General features: G+C 32.4%; 1 protein-coding gene across 1 annotated transcript; it reads left to right on the top strand.

The window, feature by feature from the left end:
• The first annotated feature begins 11,711 nt into the window (after positions 1-11,711).
• Positions 11,712-13,742, top strand: LOC120187562 (30S ribosomal protein S21, chloroplastic-like). Its single transcript, XM_039191264.1, has 2 exons — positions 11,712-12,198; positions 13,501-13,742. Exons 1-2 carry the CDS (start codon positions 11,789-11,791, stop codon positions 13,610-13,612), a joined length of 522 nt encoding a protein of 173 aa, XP_039047195.1. The 5' UTR covers positions 11,712-11,788; the 3' UTR covers positions 13,613-13,742.
• The last annotated feature ends 5,872 nt before the right edge of the window (positions 13,743-19,614 follow it).

Raw genomic sequence — 19,614 nt, 5'->3', positions numbered from 1 at the left:
GAGATTGAAAGATAGAGAATTGCACAGTGATTTATAGTGGTTCGACTTCTCAACCAAGTCTACATCCAATACCTTAGCTCCTCACCAATCATTTTCCAACAAATTCACTAATTTGTTCTTTCTTTTTCAAGGACAAAGAGATAACCTTTACAACTCCCTAGTTTTTCATGGGATAAACTAGAACCTTTCCCTAGCTTTTACATGGGCTTAGCTAGAATCTTTCCCCTTTACAAAAGGATAAAGAAGTAAACAAATAAGCCTATCAAAGGTAGATGTTTACAAGAATTAAGCTCACTAGAACAATATTTACACGAAATAATGAAAATAAGAATGAAAAACTTCTTCTCTTATGTTTTATTGCTTGGATAGTTGTTCTCATGCTTCTTCAAGTGTCCTCAGCTTGTATTTATAGCTTGAAATGAGTTTGAAGTCATATATAGCCGTTGGGGATGTTTTGGAGCCGTTTGGGGATTATTTTTCTGCAAAAATAGGCTGCCCGTAACAGGATGTATCAGTACACTATCAAGGTGTATCGATACCCCTTCATAAAATTTAAATTTTATGACTGTTGGGTTGTGTGAACAGTGAGTGTATCAGTACACTGTAGCATGGTATTGATACCCCTGTAGCATTCTGGAATTTTTTAGCATCGATATTGTTCATTACTGTTCATAAAAACATTTTTGTGCTCAATTCCAAATTAAATGGACTTTGAATTATTTTTGTAAACTTTGAAAACTTTGAATAAATTCAATTTAAGTCCAAAAACATTTTGCCTTTAAATTTGTTATATCGAAACATAATTCAACAATCTCCCCCTTTTTGACATAACAAAACATTTGAAAAATTGTTTTTGACAAAACTCTCACTTAATAAAATGTTTAATGAAAAAGATATCAATTGTTAACAAAAGGATATCAATTGTTAAAAAAAATACCAATTGTTACCAATTGTTGGAAAATATATGAAAATGTTAAGCTCCATCTTTTTCATTAAGAAATTGAATTTTTCAAACCAAACTTCCAAACTTCTTCCCCTGTTTGTTATATCAAAAATAATTAAATCTTTGAAGTTCAAGATAACTTTGGAGAGTAAGTATTAAATTTGTCATTTAAAAATCATTTGAAAAATCAAAGCTCCCCCTTAATAAATGCATTCCAAACAAAATTTAGCTTTTAAGAACTTGACACTTAAACAAAATTGAATTTCAACAAAGAATAATGAACATGTTATTAGTACATGAAATTCAATATATCAAAGTCTAAAATACTTTATGCAATATCAATTATTGAAATTTAGTGCATATGCATAAAGTTTTATAAAAATGTTATGTATTTGAAAATTTTGATATCAATTGTTAGAGAGATATCTATTACATTTAAAACACATGCATAAACATTTAAATTTAGGTCAAAAATTTAAAATTTGTAAAATCAAAGTATTTGAAAAGTTGATATCAATTATTAGAGAGATATCATTTGCATTTAAAACCAATTTTGACCAAAATTCATTATGATGAACTAAAAATTATGAATTTAAAATGTTCATCATAACTATTTTTTAACATGCATGAGATTAAAAAAAATGCATAATCATTTAAAATCAAAACTCATGCATGATAAATCCAAATGAGCAACCAAATAACCAAAATCAAAAGCAATAAGCTTAGAGGTTACCCATTACTTTTCAACGTGTGGCTAGAGCATTTGTATATCATCACTTTTATCAATTGCTCCCACACACCTACAAGAGACATTTAAGTAGATTTTTGTATCCAAATTGCTTTGGATCCTTGAACATTAGTTTCTATGCCCCTTGTTCCTTTGGGAACTCATACTTGTCTAATTTTAAAATGTTTTCCTTTCTTCAAAGGACAAGTATGTTCCTTATGACCATGAAAATGACAATGTGAACATTTTGTCATTTCTAAACATAATAAGTTATTTTTAGAAATTAATTCTTTTTCTTTTGTTAAGCTTTCAAGCTTAACTTCTAACTCAAAATGTTTCTTTTCTAAATCCTTTATTTTGATTTTTGAAAGCTATAAATCATTTTTCAAAATTTCATTTTGATTTTCAAAATTAACTCTAGCTTTCAAGATCGATTTATTTTCAATTTTGAGTTTTGAAATTAATTTTGTATATTTGGAATTCATGGTCACAAATCCCAAATACAACATATTATAAGCATCTTGTAACTCATCAAAATTAAATGAAATAAATTCATTTGAGTTAGAAGATACCTCTAATTCTTCATGAGTGGCCATTAGGCATAGGTTGACTACTTCATCATCATTGGAATCATCTTTATCACTCCAAAATGCAACATATTCCTTCTTCTTGGAAGATCCCTTCTTTCATAGAAGGGGACAATCATACTTGACATGCCCCATTCTTTGACAATTGAAGCACACCGGGGGACTCTTCTTCTTGGTTGATTCATGTTTTACTTCCTTAGAAGTCATGAATCTCTTTAACTCTTTTAAGAGCTTGACCATCTCATCTTCTTATTCATCGTCTTCTTCATCCACCTCATCACTTGGATCTTGATAGCTTTCTTTGGTGGATTTGAAGGAAATGCCTACCTCCTTATTCTTCTTGTTTTTCTTCTTTTCACCTTCTTCGTCTTTCTTCACCATCATCTCATGAGTGAGAAGAGAACCAATCAATTTATCGAAAGTGAGATACTTTAGGTCTCTAGCTTAGATAATAGCCATCTTCTTCGATTGCCCCGAACTTGGAAGAGAGTAGATCATCTTCCTTACAAGCTTCTCATTATGGATTACTTCTCTAAATCCCCTAAGACCGTTGATAATCACGGAAAATCTATCCGTCATAGCTTTGTTGTCTTCATCAGGTTTCATCTTGAAGTTCTCGTAGCTATGATTGAGAAGACTTTTCTTTGATTCTCTCACTTCATCGGTTCCTTCATGAGTGACTTGGAGCTTATCCCAAATCTCTTTGGCACTAGAACAAGATGATATTCTTTCATATTCATTTGGGCCTAAAGCACACAAGAGAATATGTATAGCCTTAGAATTAAGCTGAAACTTTTTCTGCTCTTCTTTGCTCCAATCGTCGTACTTGCCGGGTGGAGAGGAGTAACCATTCATGATTGAGTTCCAAGCTCATAGATCATAGGCTTGAATAAATTACATCATCTTATTCTTTCAATGAGCATAATTTGCTCCACAGAAGAAGTGTGGCTTGTGGAGCGTTCGCGAATCCATAATAGGTATATCTTCAAGGTAATAAGCACCGGAGGTTGAAGCTATTTCTTTGTCGATTGCGTCAGGAATTGATAGAGCTTCTTCGAGGATCGTCTCAAGGATGTTAAGCCTTCTAACGAGTTAGGCTCTGATGTCAATTGTTGGGATTTACGAAAGCTCGAATCGACAATCGAAATGGTTTGTAAAGAAATGTCGGAATGGTTTTTGTGTTTAGGGAGTAAGGAGATTGAAAGATAGAGAATTGCACAGCGATTTATAGTGGTTCGACTTCTCAACCAAGTCTACATCCACTACCTTAGCTCCTCACCAAGGATTTTCCAAAAAATCACTAATTTGTTCTTTCTTTTTCAAGGACAAAGGGATAACCTTTACAACTCCCTAGTTTTTCATGAGATAAACTAGAAACTTTCCCTACCTTTTACACGGGCTTAGCTAGAACCTTTCCCCTTTACAAAAGGATAAAAGAAGTAAACAAATAAGCCTCTCAAAGATAGGTGTTTACAATAATTAAGCTCACTAGAACAATATTTACAAGAGACAATGAAAATAAGAATGAAAAACTTCTTCTCTTGTGTTTGATTTGCTTGGATAGTTGTTTTCATGCCTCTTCAAGTGTCCTCAGCTTGTATTTATAACTTGAAATGAGTTTAAAGTCATATATAGCCGTTGGGGATGTTTTGGAGCCATTTGGGTATTGGTTTTCTGCAAAAATAGGCTGCCCATAACAGGATGTATCAGTACACTATCAAGGTGTATCGATACCCCTTCATAAAATTCAAATTTTATGACCGTTGGGCTGTGTGAACAGTAAGTGTATTGGTACACTGTAGTAGGGTATCGATACCCCTGTAGCATTCTGGAATTTTTTAGCATCGGTACTGTTCATAAAAATATTTTTGTGCTCAATTCCAAATTAAATGGACTTTGAATTATTTTTGTAAACTTTGAAAACTTTGAATAAATTCAATTCAAGTCCAAAAACATTTTGCCTTTAAATTTGTTATATTGAAACATAATTCAACAAACTGATTATACTGTTTTGAATTGAAAGTTACTTCATTTTCTCCATCAGGTCGAGGGTACCAGAAAATGCATTTTGACTGTGTTTTTAACTACTGGGATGACCTTGTGGGTAAGATCATATCTGAACCTATAGATAAGGAGTATTGGCTAAAGAAGTTGTAATTATTGTTTATTGACATGAAATACTCTTTTTATTAGAAGTTGAGGGTTGATGTGTCATTATTAGGTCGTAAAGATCAGAACTGATGGAAAGTCGAGGATGATACTATTTTAGCCGATCAAATCACCTATGAGTATTTTTTCAGGCATTTCGGGATCATCATATGGGAACAGAGTATCTGGTGAAGTGTCTTTATGATTTTTTAAATTTGAAGAAGAAGAATATATCTATGAATGACTACGAGATTAAGTTTTTTATGGTTAATCAAGTACTCCAGGGTTGGTTATGAATGAGAGAGAGAAATTTGATTGGTTCCTGAAAGGTATTCGGCTTTAAATTCAGCCAAGTGTTGCTCTACACCATTCCACAATGTTCACCTGGTTAATTTCTCAATCTATGACTGTTGAGTGGATTGAGTTACTATCGATATGACCTAAATCATAGAATTCTAATAGAGTTCGGAAGTAACCAAGACCACTAGGTATATGAATTAGTTTATTAAAAGATCAAGAGATAATTTAGACTCGTAAGGGTATTCTAGGGCTAGATTGGTGACATCTGTTATTTTGATGTTTAGTGGTAGAGGTTCGATTTATACTCATAGGTACCTTTATGCTCGTATGGTAAGAAATGACATGTTGAAGTGTATTGGAGGAAGACTAGAGGGTGTTTTCATTGTGGTTTTTTAAAGCATTGTTTTAAAAAGTATCACATTCCGCGTACTAGTTCATATAGTTTTAATCAGTCATAGGATTTAGTTCAGGCCCTGACCTGAGTTAGTGATCATGTTACACTAGTTGATTTATGCTACTCAGAGGCATGAGGATCGGGATGTGCCAGACATTATTGTGAGTACTTTTTTATTCATTTTATTTCATATTTTGCATTGCTTGATAATGTTTCTACTTACTCTTACGTGGCGAGTGTAGTAGCTGAGGGTTTTAAAATTCCTATTGAGAATATTGAGATTGTGGTCTTCGTTCATAGTCTTATGGGTATTCCTGTAGAGGTTATCAAAATTTACAAAAAAAAGAAATTGTTAGATTTTTACGGTGAAATCTTTCTGGCTAAGTTGATGAAGTTACCTTTCGAAAAGTTTGACCTTATCCTCGATATGGATTGATTGTCCACGCACCTAACTAATCTGGATTGTGAAATGAAGAGGGTTACTTTGAAAACTTTTGAAATTTGTGAAGTTATCCTCATCGAAGAACGTCATTGTTATATGTATGCTATTGTGTCGGCTCTCGAGGTTAAGAGTTTGATTAAAAAGGGGTTTATTGCCTACCTTGCTTACATTCTATATCTAAGACATTCTAACTAAGGGATAGATAAAATCAAAGTTGTAAGGGAATTCACATATGTTTTTCTAGAAGAGTTGTATGATGCACTGCCTAAGCGTAAAGAGATTAAGTTCAACATTGAGGTATACTCAGGCACAATGTGTATGGTACCTTAACATGTGGCACCTAAGGAGTTTAAGGAGTTAAAGGTTTAGTTACATGAATTGTTGGATTGAGGTTTCATTTAACCGAGTGTCTCACAATAAGGAACACCAATTTTGTTTGTTTAGAAGAATGATATGACACTTCAGCTATGTATTGATCATCAGAAGTTGAATATGCTGACGATTAAGATCAAGTATCCTTTACCTCGTATCGATGATCTCTTCGGTCAGTTTTGTAGAGCCTTAGTATTTTCTAAGATAGACTTGATATCTGGTTATTACCAACTCAAAGTTAAGGATTTTAATGTGTTTAAGATAGTTTTTCAAACACATTATGATAATTACGAGTTTCTCGTGATGCCTTTTTAACTGACTAATGTTTCAATCGCATTAATGTATATGATGTATAGAGTATTCTATCCCTATCTAGATCATTTTATTGTTATCTTCATCGATGATATTTTGGTCTATTCTAACTTTGAAATCGAGCATAAGGAACAACTTAAGATTGTTTTACAAACTTTTAGGGGGAATCAGTTGTATGCAAAGTTTAACAAGTGTGAGTTTTATCTTTCTAAGGTTATATTTTTTGGTTATATATTCTCTTCAGGGGGTATTCAAGTTGATCCAAAGAAGATTAAGGCTATTATGGTTTAGAAGAAACCAAAGAATGTATCAGAGGTTCAAAGTTTCTTCAGTTTAACTGGTTATTATCAGAGATTTGTGGAAGGGTTTTCCATCATCGCTGCCATTTTGACGAAGGTTCTTTAGAAGAACGTTCCTTTTGCTTGGACTGAGGCTCAACGGTCCATCTTTTATAAACTAAAAATTGTGTTGACTAAAGTACTCATTTTGATTCAACTTGAGCCTAGTAAGGCTTATATTTTGTAGAGTGATGCGTCCCATACCGAATTGGGATGTTTACGGATTAGGATGTTTACTTATATAGGATGGAAAGGTAGTGTCCTATGCATCTTGTTAGTTGAAGACTCATTAGTGTAACTACCCTACCCATGATCTTGATTTAGCAACTTTGATTTTTGTCCTTAAGATCTGGCGACATTATCTTTATGGTGAAAAGTGTTACATATTCACGGATCATAAGAGTCTAAAATACATCCTCAATCAAGACGAGCTTAACTTGAGACAACGCCAATGGTTGAAATTGTTTAAGGATAACGATTTTGAAATTATCTCCTAATCAAGGTTATTATGGTCACCAACTCCTTGAGCCGTAATGATATTTCAGATATGAGTGCTTTATTTACTGGGATGAGTTTGTATAGGGATTTTACTCTCTTGGCGGAGTTACGTGTAGTCCCTACTCTCATTTCCAAGATCTGTGTGGAGTAACATAACGATCCATTTTTGATTCACCGAATGAGGGAAGTTGAAAGTGGTGCATATCATGATTTTACAACTAATTGGGATTGTATTTTGTGTTTCAGAGGTCGGTATTGTATTCCAAGTAATTTTGGATTGAAGCAAGTTACACTTCAATAGGCACATGATAGTCTATATTCTATGCATCCTGGTGGGGACAAGATGTATAGGAAATCTTTGATAGGGGTATTGGTGGAAAGGTCTTAAGAGGGTATCATCAGGTTTGTGTTTAGATCTTTGACATGTCAGAAGGTGAAGGTGGAATATCACTTTCCATCTAGGTTGTTATAGTATATTGAGATTCCGTTATAAAATTAAGAGTGTGTAACTATGAATTTTATTTCGGGTCTTCCTTTAACTCTATCAAAAAAGAATCTATTTTGGTCATTATCGATTTTCTTGCCAAATTTGATCATTTTATTCTGATTTGGGTCTATTATTATTTGAATAAGTTGTCTCAACTTTATATTGTTGAGATTGTTCAACTGTACGGGATACCATTATCCATCATTTCATATCGTGATCCGAGGTTTACCTCAAAATTCTGGAAGTTTTTGTATAGTACCATTGGTACTCAATTGAATTACAATACTTCGTATCATCTGTAGATTGATGGTCAGTCAGAGTAGGTGATTTAAATTCTAGAAGACATGTTGAGAGGTTTATTGTCAATTATAAATGCAACTGGGAGGAATTTTTAATGTTGGTAGAGTTTGCTTACAATAATAGTTTTCAAATCAATATTAAAATGGTTATGTATTAGGCACAGTATGGATGTAAGTGTTAGACTTCGATTGGTTGGTATGAGCTTGTTGAGATACTAACTAGGTCCACATTTGGTTTTTGAAGTGAAGCAGAGTTTCAGGATGATTTGAGGTAGACGTGAGGTTTCTTTTGATAGACATAAATCTTACTTCGATCTGAAATGTCGGGATATTGAGTAGCAGTAGGTGATGAAGTTTTCTTGAAAGTATCTCCATGGAGGAAGGTACTTCATTTTGGCCGGAGAGGCAACCTGAGTCCTCGTTTTATTGGGTCTTATAAGATTATTCGTAGTGTGGGACCATTTACTTATCAGCTTAAGTTGCCACCCCAACTTGCACGCATTCATGACATTTTTCATGTTTCCATGTTAAGACATTATAGAGTCGCCTCGTTTCACGTAATAGATGTGAATAAGGTAGAGATCATATTTGATTTGAGGTTTGAGGATGAGCCAGTTAAAATTCCCGAGAGGGGTGAGAAGTTTCTCTAGAAGAATACCATAAAGATAGTGAAGGTTTTGTGGAGTAACCGAGGCTACGATCAGTTCACGTGAGAGACTGAAGAGGTCATGAAAGCTTAATAAATGCATCTTTTAAAATTTTCTTTAAGGGGGAAGAATTGTAACACCTCAAAAATTCCCTAATTTAAAACCCTAGGATTTGGGAATTTCCCCCCAAATTTCTAAATCAAACACAGTGAACAAATTGAAAAAATGGTAAAGTTGTAGAACGTTTCATAATCGCTATAAAATTTGAGGATTAAATCTATAATTTGACCAATTTGTATTTGATTTCAATCCTAACTCTAGCAAATAAAACACGAACGACCGCTCTCTTTCATTATTTTCCCTTCTTTCTTCTTTACACCGCGTTGCTCTCCCTCCATCGTCATTCCCTAGCCGCTGGTCGTTCAAGTTAGGCCACCAGTGAGAACCACCCTTTTTCCATCGCGATTCACTACTAGGCGAGTTCGAAAGAACTTCGTCAGTTTTCTCTCTTGTTTAACAGAATCGGAAGTAACTTTCTTGCCATCACGTAACCGTCGTCTTAGCAATTCACAGCTGTTGTGGCTTCCGGTTGGTCGCACACTCGCCATGGAAGGCCTAACTGGCCTAGGTCACAGCTGAACAACATTGGTTTCTCCATGGAAGCTCCTACCGTCTGTTGCCACCCCTTTAATGTTGTTGTCAACCGTTTAAGGCCACGACAAAGCCAGCCGTGAGGTCATTGGTCCTAAGGACTGCCGTCGATGTGCTTCTATCGCTGACACTCTCATTTCACCCAATATGACAGTCCCCTATATTCGAACCAAACCTTATTGTCAATTTTCGATTTGAACCGAAAATTATTTTATTATCGTCGTTAATTATTTCTTTAATATGAAATTTGATATATTGGGATTTTTGAAGTGGATGTCGTAATTTTTGCAGGAGAAATTGAACTAACTCGTGGTGCTCTTGTTGATTGTACATTTTAGTTGACATTTTTAGTACGATTGGCGTTGACGTTTTTTAGAATATTAATTTATGTATTAAATTATTTTGTAGGAACAGATTCGGGTCGATCCACTACTTGAGTTGATCGTGGAAGATGTTACGATCTTCGTTAATCATTTTTGTCGAGTTGTTTTTTTTATCTCGTGCTATATATGTTATTTGTTAATTGATTGACTATTTGAAATTTTTTTGAAGTATGAATGTGTTGTTAAATCACTATATTAAATGCAATTCAGATTAATATATTATGTGACATACGATAATTTTTTGTTTCTGAATTTATGCTATGCTTTTTGACTTTAAATTTACGTAAAAAATTTACATTCAGATCGGATTAGAATTCAAATATTTTATCATGTTGCCATGTCATACTAGGTTAGGATTAATAGGGAAAGTTCAGTGTATTCACCAGACGGGGAGAATTTCACTTCAGATTCAATGGGCTTCTACCATTGTGATAGACCCCACTTCGAATGGTGTTAGCAAAGAATGATTATGGGGAATATACTCTTTAAATGGTGTAAGGTGTATGGGTGCATGTTCATTCATATATTACTTGGACTGTGAATATATCTTTTTGAATCAGATTGTGTTTGATTTGTGAACATTGCACGTTAGCTACACACTAAGCTTAATTGCTTACACTCTTCTTATTTTTCTTTTAGATTCTCGATTTTAAGTAACCTGATACTTAGAGAATTACACCGCTTTTCGGATTACATTATTATTCATAGTATGGAGTTTTACTCGGATATTCTATTTCGGATTTTATTAGTGTTTCTATTTGGGTAATTTTTGTTACTTATACTTATTTCGGAACATTGGACGTTATATTTGATTTGGACATGGGATAATTGATTTGGCATTATTATACGTTTGCAATACAATTTATTTTATTAATTGATTTATTTTCAGATATTGCTAGCTTTTGAAATCAATAAATGTGAGAGATATTTTCAATACGTTTTAATAACTTTTAGGTTAATTTTGAAAAACATGTTAAATGGACCTTCTGGATCCGACCTATTTCTTTTAGGTCGGGTAAATGAGTTACAAATTTCCTTTCAACTGGGAATATCTTGACCAAAAATTAAAACGTTATGAACTAAAATACTCAAAAAATAATGATCAAAATAATCATTTGTACATAATTGAGAATAATTTTATTGTTACGCTTCTAAATTTTCAAAGATTATCTATCTTATTTCTGTATCCAAAGCAAACTTTACAACTATAACCAAAGTATTAGCTCAAATTGCATGAATGTTGGAAAGAATCGGAATTTGAGAGTTTGGGAGAACTTTAACAATCAGCCACATTTAGGAATTTCTGTTCTTTTCAATCTTGCACGGAGACACAGAACAATCAAACAAAAGAAACATATGGTAAATTTAGAACAATTTTGAAGAGGTTATAACACAAAAATAGACAATAAAGAAGTAGGCTTCCATTTCATAGTGGTCAAAGAAAGATTCATGTAACTGGTACAAGATGCTTGCTGTTCTTTCCTTTTGGTTTAGTCCGCTTATGGGCACCTCGTGTCAGGGGTAGAAGATATGCTCCTTAATGCGTACAAGCATGGTTCTGAATGGAACACACACTGACACTGTGGCATCCATAGGTGTGCAAAAAATTTGATTTGATTAATCTAATCCGTCAATCCAATTTGAAAATTTATATATTTAATCTATTTTTATTTTTGGATAATTTAAATCAGATATAAAAAATATAATCAAAATAAATACAAATCACCTAAATTATAATTTCGAATTATTCAAAAATCCAATAAAAATTTTGCCATTAGAGTTTAAACAGCCTCTAGCCCAAAAAAATGAGTAACTCAATAACCCTTTAGTCCAAAAAACTTTATGGTTTTTTAATTGTTTATTGTGTGTGAAAAATTAAATTTAATAAATAGAGAGAATATAATAGATGTATAGAATAATGTTCATAAAGTCACAAAATATAAAATTAAATCTGGTTTTTTGTTAAATTAAGTTTTATGTTCGGATTCAAATATTAGAAAAATCTAATATTCGATTTTTTCATATCATATGCTAATCACATTTTGGGCCATAGTATTCTTGGATGAGACCTTTCCTGCCTAATTTTTTAGGCTCAAAATCGTTTGGAAGCCGATAAAATAAAATATACCCAGAACTGGCCCAAAAGCCAACCAAGGCCGAGCCAGCTTAACCTTTAAATAGTACAGAAGAGAGAGCGTCACAGTGAGACAATAACCATCCATAAACTCAAACCATTCTATCCTCACAACAGACCACAACAATGTCTACGTCGCTCTCACTCTCAAACTTCTTCTCCTTCCTCTTACCTTCCACTCCTTCTCCACCCAAACCCTCACTTATCAACAACCTTTCACTCCTTTCCCAGAAACCCAAAAATGGTCTTGTTTCATTCTCAGCTCAAGAGCCTCAATCTTCTTCATTATCCACTGAATTGTCATCTGTTATATTCCCTTCTCTTGCTAATGCAAATACACTTTTCTTCAAATCTGCTTATAATATTCAGGTTATTGTGGATGACAATGAACCTGAAGAAAGGCTGCTTAACAGGTTCAGAAGAGAGGTCATGAGAGCTGGTGTCATTCAAGAGTGTAAGAGAAGGAGGTTCTTCGAGAATAAGCAAGATGAGAAGAAGCGTAAGTCACGCGAGGCTGCTAAGCGTAATCGTAGAAGGTAAAAATTTTGCTTTTTTCCTTTTTCGGTAGACCGTGTAAAGATAATGAGGAAAAGAAAGGAACTTTGGATGCTATGTATGGTATATGTTTAGGCCTTTTTGTTTGAATTTGTGTGATTGAGTAGCATTTGGCTTTTGTTTTAGATTTGAAAGTTTGGGTTCTGTGGGTTTTACTGAGGCAAGGAAGATTTGAGGGGAACGGAAGATAAAGACCGAAGCTACATTCTAAGATTAGACAGTTTTAACTTCCATGGTGGAGCTTGGAGGAAAGAAAGGAAAAAAATAGAAAATCAATGCGAAGATAAACAAACCCAGGAGTTCTGGATTCTGTGTGTTTTTTATGAGTTAAATGCTGATCACAAGTTGAATTTGTTGGATATTTGTGTCTTGATCATAATAATAAGTTGAAGCTGTGTAGTTGTTTTGGGTTTGATTGCAATGTTTTATGAGTTAGCTGCTTTTGTTTTCCTTTGCGCATAGCGTTTGGTTGGGCTGCTACCCCCCAGTAATTGTCTTTTGAATATGGTTTTTGAGGAGTCACTTCATTATATCGAACAAAGGCTTCAACTTTGACCTTGTAGAGTAGCCTTTGAGAAAGGTATATTTTCAAGCCGATCATAGGCATATCATCAATGTGCAGTTTTTGAATACGTAACATACTTGGTGTAGTTTTATTTGTTTCTTCAACATTTAAATCCTTCATGAACTAGTTAGGCCTTGCCTTTTTTCTTGTTTTGGTTCTTTTTGAGTTGATGCTCAATTTTTCAATCCTTTTGTCTTAGTTTAAATGATAGTCAGTCTGTTTTTTGCCATATTCTGTGGTCCAATTTTTTTCCCATTAAGTAAAAAAATGCTAATACCTGTTACTAAGGCAGATTCTGTTTTTGTTCTTTAGAAGGTCATATATTGTTGAAGTAATTAGTAGTGTTTAAGAAAGGTATATCTTCAAGCCGACTATAGGCATATTATGTCTGATGCAGTTTCTGAATCTCAATTGAATATGTTGCATAGTTGTTGTAGTTTTATTTTTTTCTCCTGCATTTACATCCTCCATGAAGTAGGAGGTCTTTGGTTTTTCTTAGTTGAATGTGGAGTTCAGTGTTGAAATTGAATCTTTTTATCTCACTTCGGAGTAACATTCATGTTTTCCGCTATGTTCTGTGGTCCAAATTCCGTTATGTGAAAATTGCTAATCCCGGTCACAGCAATCAAGAATATGCTGTTTTTCTTTCTTTAGTTGGTTATATCTGGTTGATATTAATTACTGGTGACTATATCTTCTCTCATGCAAATATGATCAGGCGTCCTGGGTTTAGATTTTCACCGCCAAACAAGCAGGAAATATCTACAAAGAAGAGGGATGAGGATGATGATGATAACTGGGACATGCCAGATGGAGACGTTCCCAATTGATCGCATTTTACGATGCCTTTTATTTACTAATCTTTGTCTTTGAGCTTTGGCACTTTTGTCTGTCCATTGTAAGTTGAATTAGGATGAATATTGTCACTTGAATTGCTCTATGCATATTTTTTTGCATAAATGAAGTAAAGATTGTAATTTCTTAATTGATCTGAAGGCTTTAATGCATTATCATGTTTTTTCCAGACCTATAGGAAAGGTAACTAGTGATGGATATGTGGGAAGCTTATCTCTGTTTCCCCTTTTCAGATTACCACTTCGAGTTGCATAAGAGACGACTGGTTACACATAGTAGTTTTGGTTTAGTGTTTAGAATCCAGGAGTCTTTGTTCGGTTTAGTGAATATATATATATATATTTGTTTTCGAGTTGATCAGACAAGCGATGTATGGTATGGAAGTGATAATCAAACTGGGTAAAACTCTCTTATGAGAAACATTATGCATGAAAAAGGTACAGTCATTCAAAGATCAAACAGATGTGCACTTACTGTTCTATTAGTAGAAGTAAGCAAAATGGCAAAAGTTCTTTTGCGGACAACTTTAAATGTTTTAGTCAAAACAAACGACTGGCAACTTTTAAAACAGTTATTTTGCTGTTTAGAATATGAAATGCGACCTTACTGCTACAAAGGATACAATAGTTTAGGTATACAGAAAGACATGTTGGATATCCCCTTTTAAGAACATGAAAGGTTGATTGTAGTTGTTATATTTTTATGGTTTAATTATGAACGTGGATTTTTTTTTCTTTTCATATTGGTATTTCAACTTAGTTTCATGATTAAATCAATTTAAATAAACCATTTGACATAAGCATCAATTTGGATAAAAAACAACTTCGAGTAACAATTTGAAATAAGAAGTTCAATTCATGTACCTAATCAAACTAAAAAATAATTTAGGTGCCAAATTGAATCTTAAAACAAAATCCTTATTTATCATGTCTAAAACCACTTTTGCGGTGGCCCGAGAAAAAAACTTAAATCCTTGACAACTCATCAAAATATGGAATCATTGGTTGTTTTAAGCTACATACGAAACAAATACTTTCTAAGTATATGCCTAACATCAAGATCAAAACAGGATTCGAGAATCAATTATATGCGAAAAAGATTAAAGTACCCTAGGACGACCAAAATTACTACCTCTAAAAGAGTTGAATATTATTTCGTTTTGTAAAATAAATGGAAATTGTAGTAGAGATAATAATAATAACTTATAATGCTTAAAATAGATAGTTGACGAACGAATGAACGAACGAAGGAATATGTTAGGACAAAACTACAAGAAAGTAGAGTTATGAGGGTCGAAACAAAATTTATTCTATAAAATACGACTAAATTAAATCAAATAAAAATATTAAAATAATCAAAACAATAAATAATTAAAATAAAAAGGATCAAATTATAAAAACAAAAGGGCATAATGATTGAAATGGTAATTTACTAAAAAATGCAAAAAAGTGTGAATCCAATAGATCTAGATCAGTCTGGGGTCGGATCTTGAAAATTATATTGTTTTAATGTTTAAACAATTCTTTCAAAACAACTTTCACTTGCGGCTTTAAATAGCTCTTTTAACTTCCCCCAACTTTTCCTTCTTTTCCTTTTGCTCTCCCTAGTCCATTTTCTCTCAGCCTTCTATCCAAAATTTGGTCAATCGACTGTTGATATCTGTTGCTTGCAGTTATTCATCGTCATCAGTCGGTCGTTAATGGTTAAATGTGTAACATCTTACCCGAGATCGATTGACTAGAGTATTACATGGCACACAAAAGTGTCTAATCCAAAGTTTTCGTTTTTAAAACATTTAAATATAATCGATTAAAATCATAACTGGAAACATAAATATTTTAGTTTGCAAATGTGGGGAGCCACCAATGCATCCAAAAAAATACATATCAAGTATTTCAAAAATAGAATTGCGACCCGATTATATGAAGGTTTATAAATAGTACATGCACTCTAAAAAGACTCAAGAAGCGTACTCTGATGCCTCGACGAATCTGAAATCACAAACAATCGATAAGCTCCTTGATAGATCTCCTAAAAACATGCGCACGGAAACAAATTTTGAATGTTGAACTCACAAACTTAGTATCACATATCACATCAATAATTGTATTGTATTATTTGTATTTACTATATGAGCATGTTGGTATGGAAATGAATGAACATACATGAACACTAACATATAAAGTTGAGGTAAGCATCATGGTGCGGTCGGAGGGTCTACATCTCGGGATGCACACCCCTCTAGCCTACTTATGATACTTGTCGCAACGTTTCCTAACAAAATAAAAATAGTACGAATTTTATGAAATGATAATGTAAGTCGCCATCGACCTTTGGGTTAGGTAGGTCGAATACCTAAAAACGTCTTTTAAAACAATTTTAAGAAAAATCATTTTTAAAGACAAAAACTATTATGCGTTAACCAAATATTCGTTTTTAAGAGCTCGGGAGTCGGTTACTTGTGGGGAAGAGTAAACATCCCCACATCGCCCAAACTTAAAGTGGATTCAAGTCGAAATTTAAAGTGTGATTCTTTTATCTAACATTAATTCATTTCATCATTTTTTATCAAAGCATACTCGATTGTTTCAAATTCACTTCTCGTTTTAATGTCGTATTGAATATTGCTACCTCTACATGTTGCACTTTTCATGCCCATTTTACAAAATGCGTTCTTGAAAATTGATACGAGTACACATAAAAAAATTGGCGCATAAATGGAGCATGTTGTAATTTTCAAAATAATAACTCTAAAAATGTAAAATATATAAAATAAATATATACATATATTTAAAAATAAGGGTTAGAAATGGAACAAACAAATAAATAAAGAAACTATGCATATACATACATATATAAAATCTCAAGACTAGCTCTAAAAGTTCTAAAGTTTTGGGACTAAACTTAAAATATAATTATTCTAGTAAGGGCTAAATCAAAAGAATTCTAAATTTAAGGGTTTTCCTAAATTAAAGTACCTAAATTTTAAAATAAAATAAAAATAAAACCCGATAAACAGATTACACAAACAATGCAATATTTAAGGTAACATTAAAAAAATTGACAGATTGATTTAATTGCTAAGATATAATGACAAATTAATCAAAGAAAACTACAATTAAGAAAACAAAAGAAATAAAAAAAAAAGGAAAGAAGTCACACATATAAGGAAACAAAGACAAAATTAAGAAAATGGAATCAAATCGAGATAATCGAACAAGGTCAAAATTAAAATTAAAATGAATCACACTCAAATCACAAATAAGCCAACATGAGCATTAAAATAAACATAAAGCAATGTCCTTAAATTAAAAGCAAATCAAACAGTTATCGGAGTGTAAATTGCAACAATAAAGAAATTAAAATTTAAATACATTAAACAAAAGGACTAAAATAAAATAAAATGAAATGCAGTGACAAAATTAGGACTAAATAAAATAAAAAAAATAAGATATCGATTCATAAATGAATGAAAATAGTGAATCAAATTCAAAGAATTAAAAAAACTCTAGGGACTAAAATACAAAAACACGGCTAACTATGGATGGCCTAAATGCATATTTACCATTACTTTTGGCTATATAACCTACTTTTTTTTACTCATTTTATAACCCTAGCTAAAAAATTTTTGGACATTTTATAACACCCAAAACTCGTATGCGTCTCGAGATACGAGTTAAAGATGCTATATCAACGTTTCAGTCATTCATTTATCATAAATGCTTAAAAATTTGTTTCATTCCAACAATCTTCCTTTTTCAACTTTTAAACTATATCGTTAATCATGTAAAATTATAAAGTAATATTTTTATGTGCCATTTAAATCTGATTTAGATAGCAGCTAGGCAGTTCAATGATGTTTCCCAATATATTTAAATCTGCCTAAATACCACTTGATTAGGAAATCATTCAAAACAAAACATAAACATTTATATAGTATTTATTTATAAATACATATATAACTAGACTAACCAAAATAAATGGTCCTAATTTACTATTAGAGCTCATTTAAAAACAAATCTGATAAAGCAACATATATATATAATATACATGTCACTAGTAGGTCAAAGATAAGATGTCTTACTGATACTGATATTTGGTATGATCTTCTGAAAAGATGCTCGGGAGGCTCCTCACTTCACGTTCCTTTCTCTATCCGAACCTACGCATGTAAATCATCACGCGTTAAGTGAAAACTTATTGAGGCATTAACATAACTAAAGCGAGATAAAACATAAATTTCATAAAGTATTATAAACATAAATCTGTAATTTAAACAAAAACATTATAACTTTCAAACCGACTATTAAAGATGTTATCCTCTTGAAAACCTGAAAATCACAATCTCACGATTTTATCAAAAATCATGTAAATAAACATCAGATATAACAAACATTTCATATTGTTTTCATTCGTACAAATTTCATAACTTTAATTTCATTTCTATATTCTTGTAACATCCCAAACTACGGGTTAGTGACTAAATTGTAAAATTTCAGAATCTGGTGATTAAAGTATAATAGTTTATTAGTTCAATGATTTACTTGGAAATATTTCCAGAAAGTTGTTAGTAATTATTAAAAGAATTAAAGAGAAAAATGGTCATTTGACATGAAAGATTTTTATTTCCCTTATAAGATAAGGGAAACACGTGGAATCCATTTTGATTCCACACAATTATTTCATCTTCTTCTTCTTCTTCTTCTTCTTCATCAAACGAGAGAAAGGGATCCAAGCTTGCAAAGGTAATTTTTTTAATTAGTTGATTATTTGTTGATTTAAAGTTTGAGTTTTGATCATTAGATGATAACTAAGCTTAAGGAAAGCTTAAGTTATCTTAAAATCAAAAGATAAAGGAGTTAGGGAAGATTAAAGATTTGAAGTTCTTGAGTGAAATTTGGAAATAGAGTTTATAATAAGAATTGAAAGTTGGATTTGACTTGTCATCAACCTAATTAAGGAATATGTAGTATTAGAATTGGATTTAAAACATGTTAAAAATTGGGTATTATTCTTGAAGTTCATAAAAATGAGAGGATATTAAGGTTAAAGAGGAGATAAATGAATATAAATAAGTTTAAACATGTGTATGTGAGTTAAGAACATGAAAGGGGAGGAATTTTAATGAAAAGTTATGGAATTTTCAGGTGAAACTAGTTTATTATTGACAGGTGCATCGGTACACTACGAATGGGTACCGATGCAGTAAGACCAATTTTGAAGATGCATCGATACACACTGGCATGCATCGATGCATGGGAATTTCAAAGCTATTTTAGGTACCGATGCACCCATAGTGCATCGATACACCCCTAAAGGAAAAATGGAATTTTGGTTCATTAAACTAACTTAAGTTATTAACATCAAGTTATAAGGTTTAGGCTTCTGATAATCGTCTCAGAAATTATGTTTATGAAGATATTGTTCCTAAACGAGTTCCGGAACAATTGAAGAATTAGGATCGAATCAAAGCAAGCAAGGCTAAGGTGAGTGCATCTTAGTTTTTAGGATTATAAGGAATTGGACTTGTGATAAGTCTATTTCTAATAGTTATAGTGTATGGAGTATTGATTATAAGGATGTGAACGACATGAAATGTATGTATACTTGATTATATGAGCTGATATGTTCTTGTATGTGCTATGTGATTTATGTGATATGCAATATGTGACAATAAAATATGAACTATAGGAAAGGATTATATGAGTTATGTGAAAAATATGATTCAAAGTATATGTGGTATATATATATATATATATATATGAACATATGTGGACAAGATATGACATACGTACATGAATAAATGAGAAATGATATAAACCATATGAAATGATCTACATGATTACATGCACTTGTGATACATGTTATATGATATGAGATAGATGTTTACACATACATGTGGTATGTAACAGAAGAAAAGAAATATGTGATCATAAGAGCAATGATATGAACTGTTATAAATGATAATGCCCATGTT

The sequence above is a fragment of the Hibiscus syriacus genome, unplaced genomic scaffold (genome assembly GCF_006381635.1).
Source record: "Hibiscus syriacus cultivar Baekdansim isolate YM2019G1 unplaced genomic scaffold, ASM638163v2 tig00113725_pilon, whole genome shotgun sequence".
Classification (NCBI taxonomy): domain Eukaryota; kingdom Viridiplantae; phylum Streptophyta; class Magnoliopsida; order Malvales; family Malvaceae; genus Hibiscus; species Hibiscus syriacus.
Note: the sequence above shows the minus strand (reverse complement) of the source record. Positions and strands in the feature narration are given on the sequence as shown.

Excerpts from the sequence above, each read along its gene's own strand:
- LOC120187562 (XM_039191264.1), top strand. The coding sequence starts at position 11,789 with ATGTCTACGTCGCTCTCACTCTCAAACTTCTTCTCCTTCCTCTTACCT. Across the intron at positions 12,199-13,500 it reads GCTAAGCGTAATCGTAGAAG|GCGTCCTGGGTTTAGATTTT; the intron begins GTAAAAATTTTG and ends AAATATGATCAG.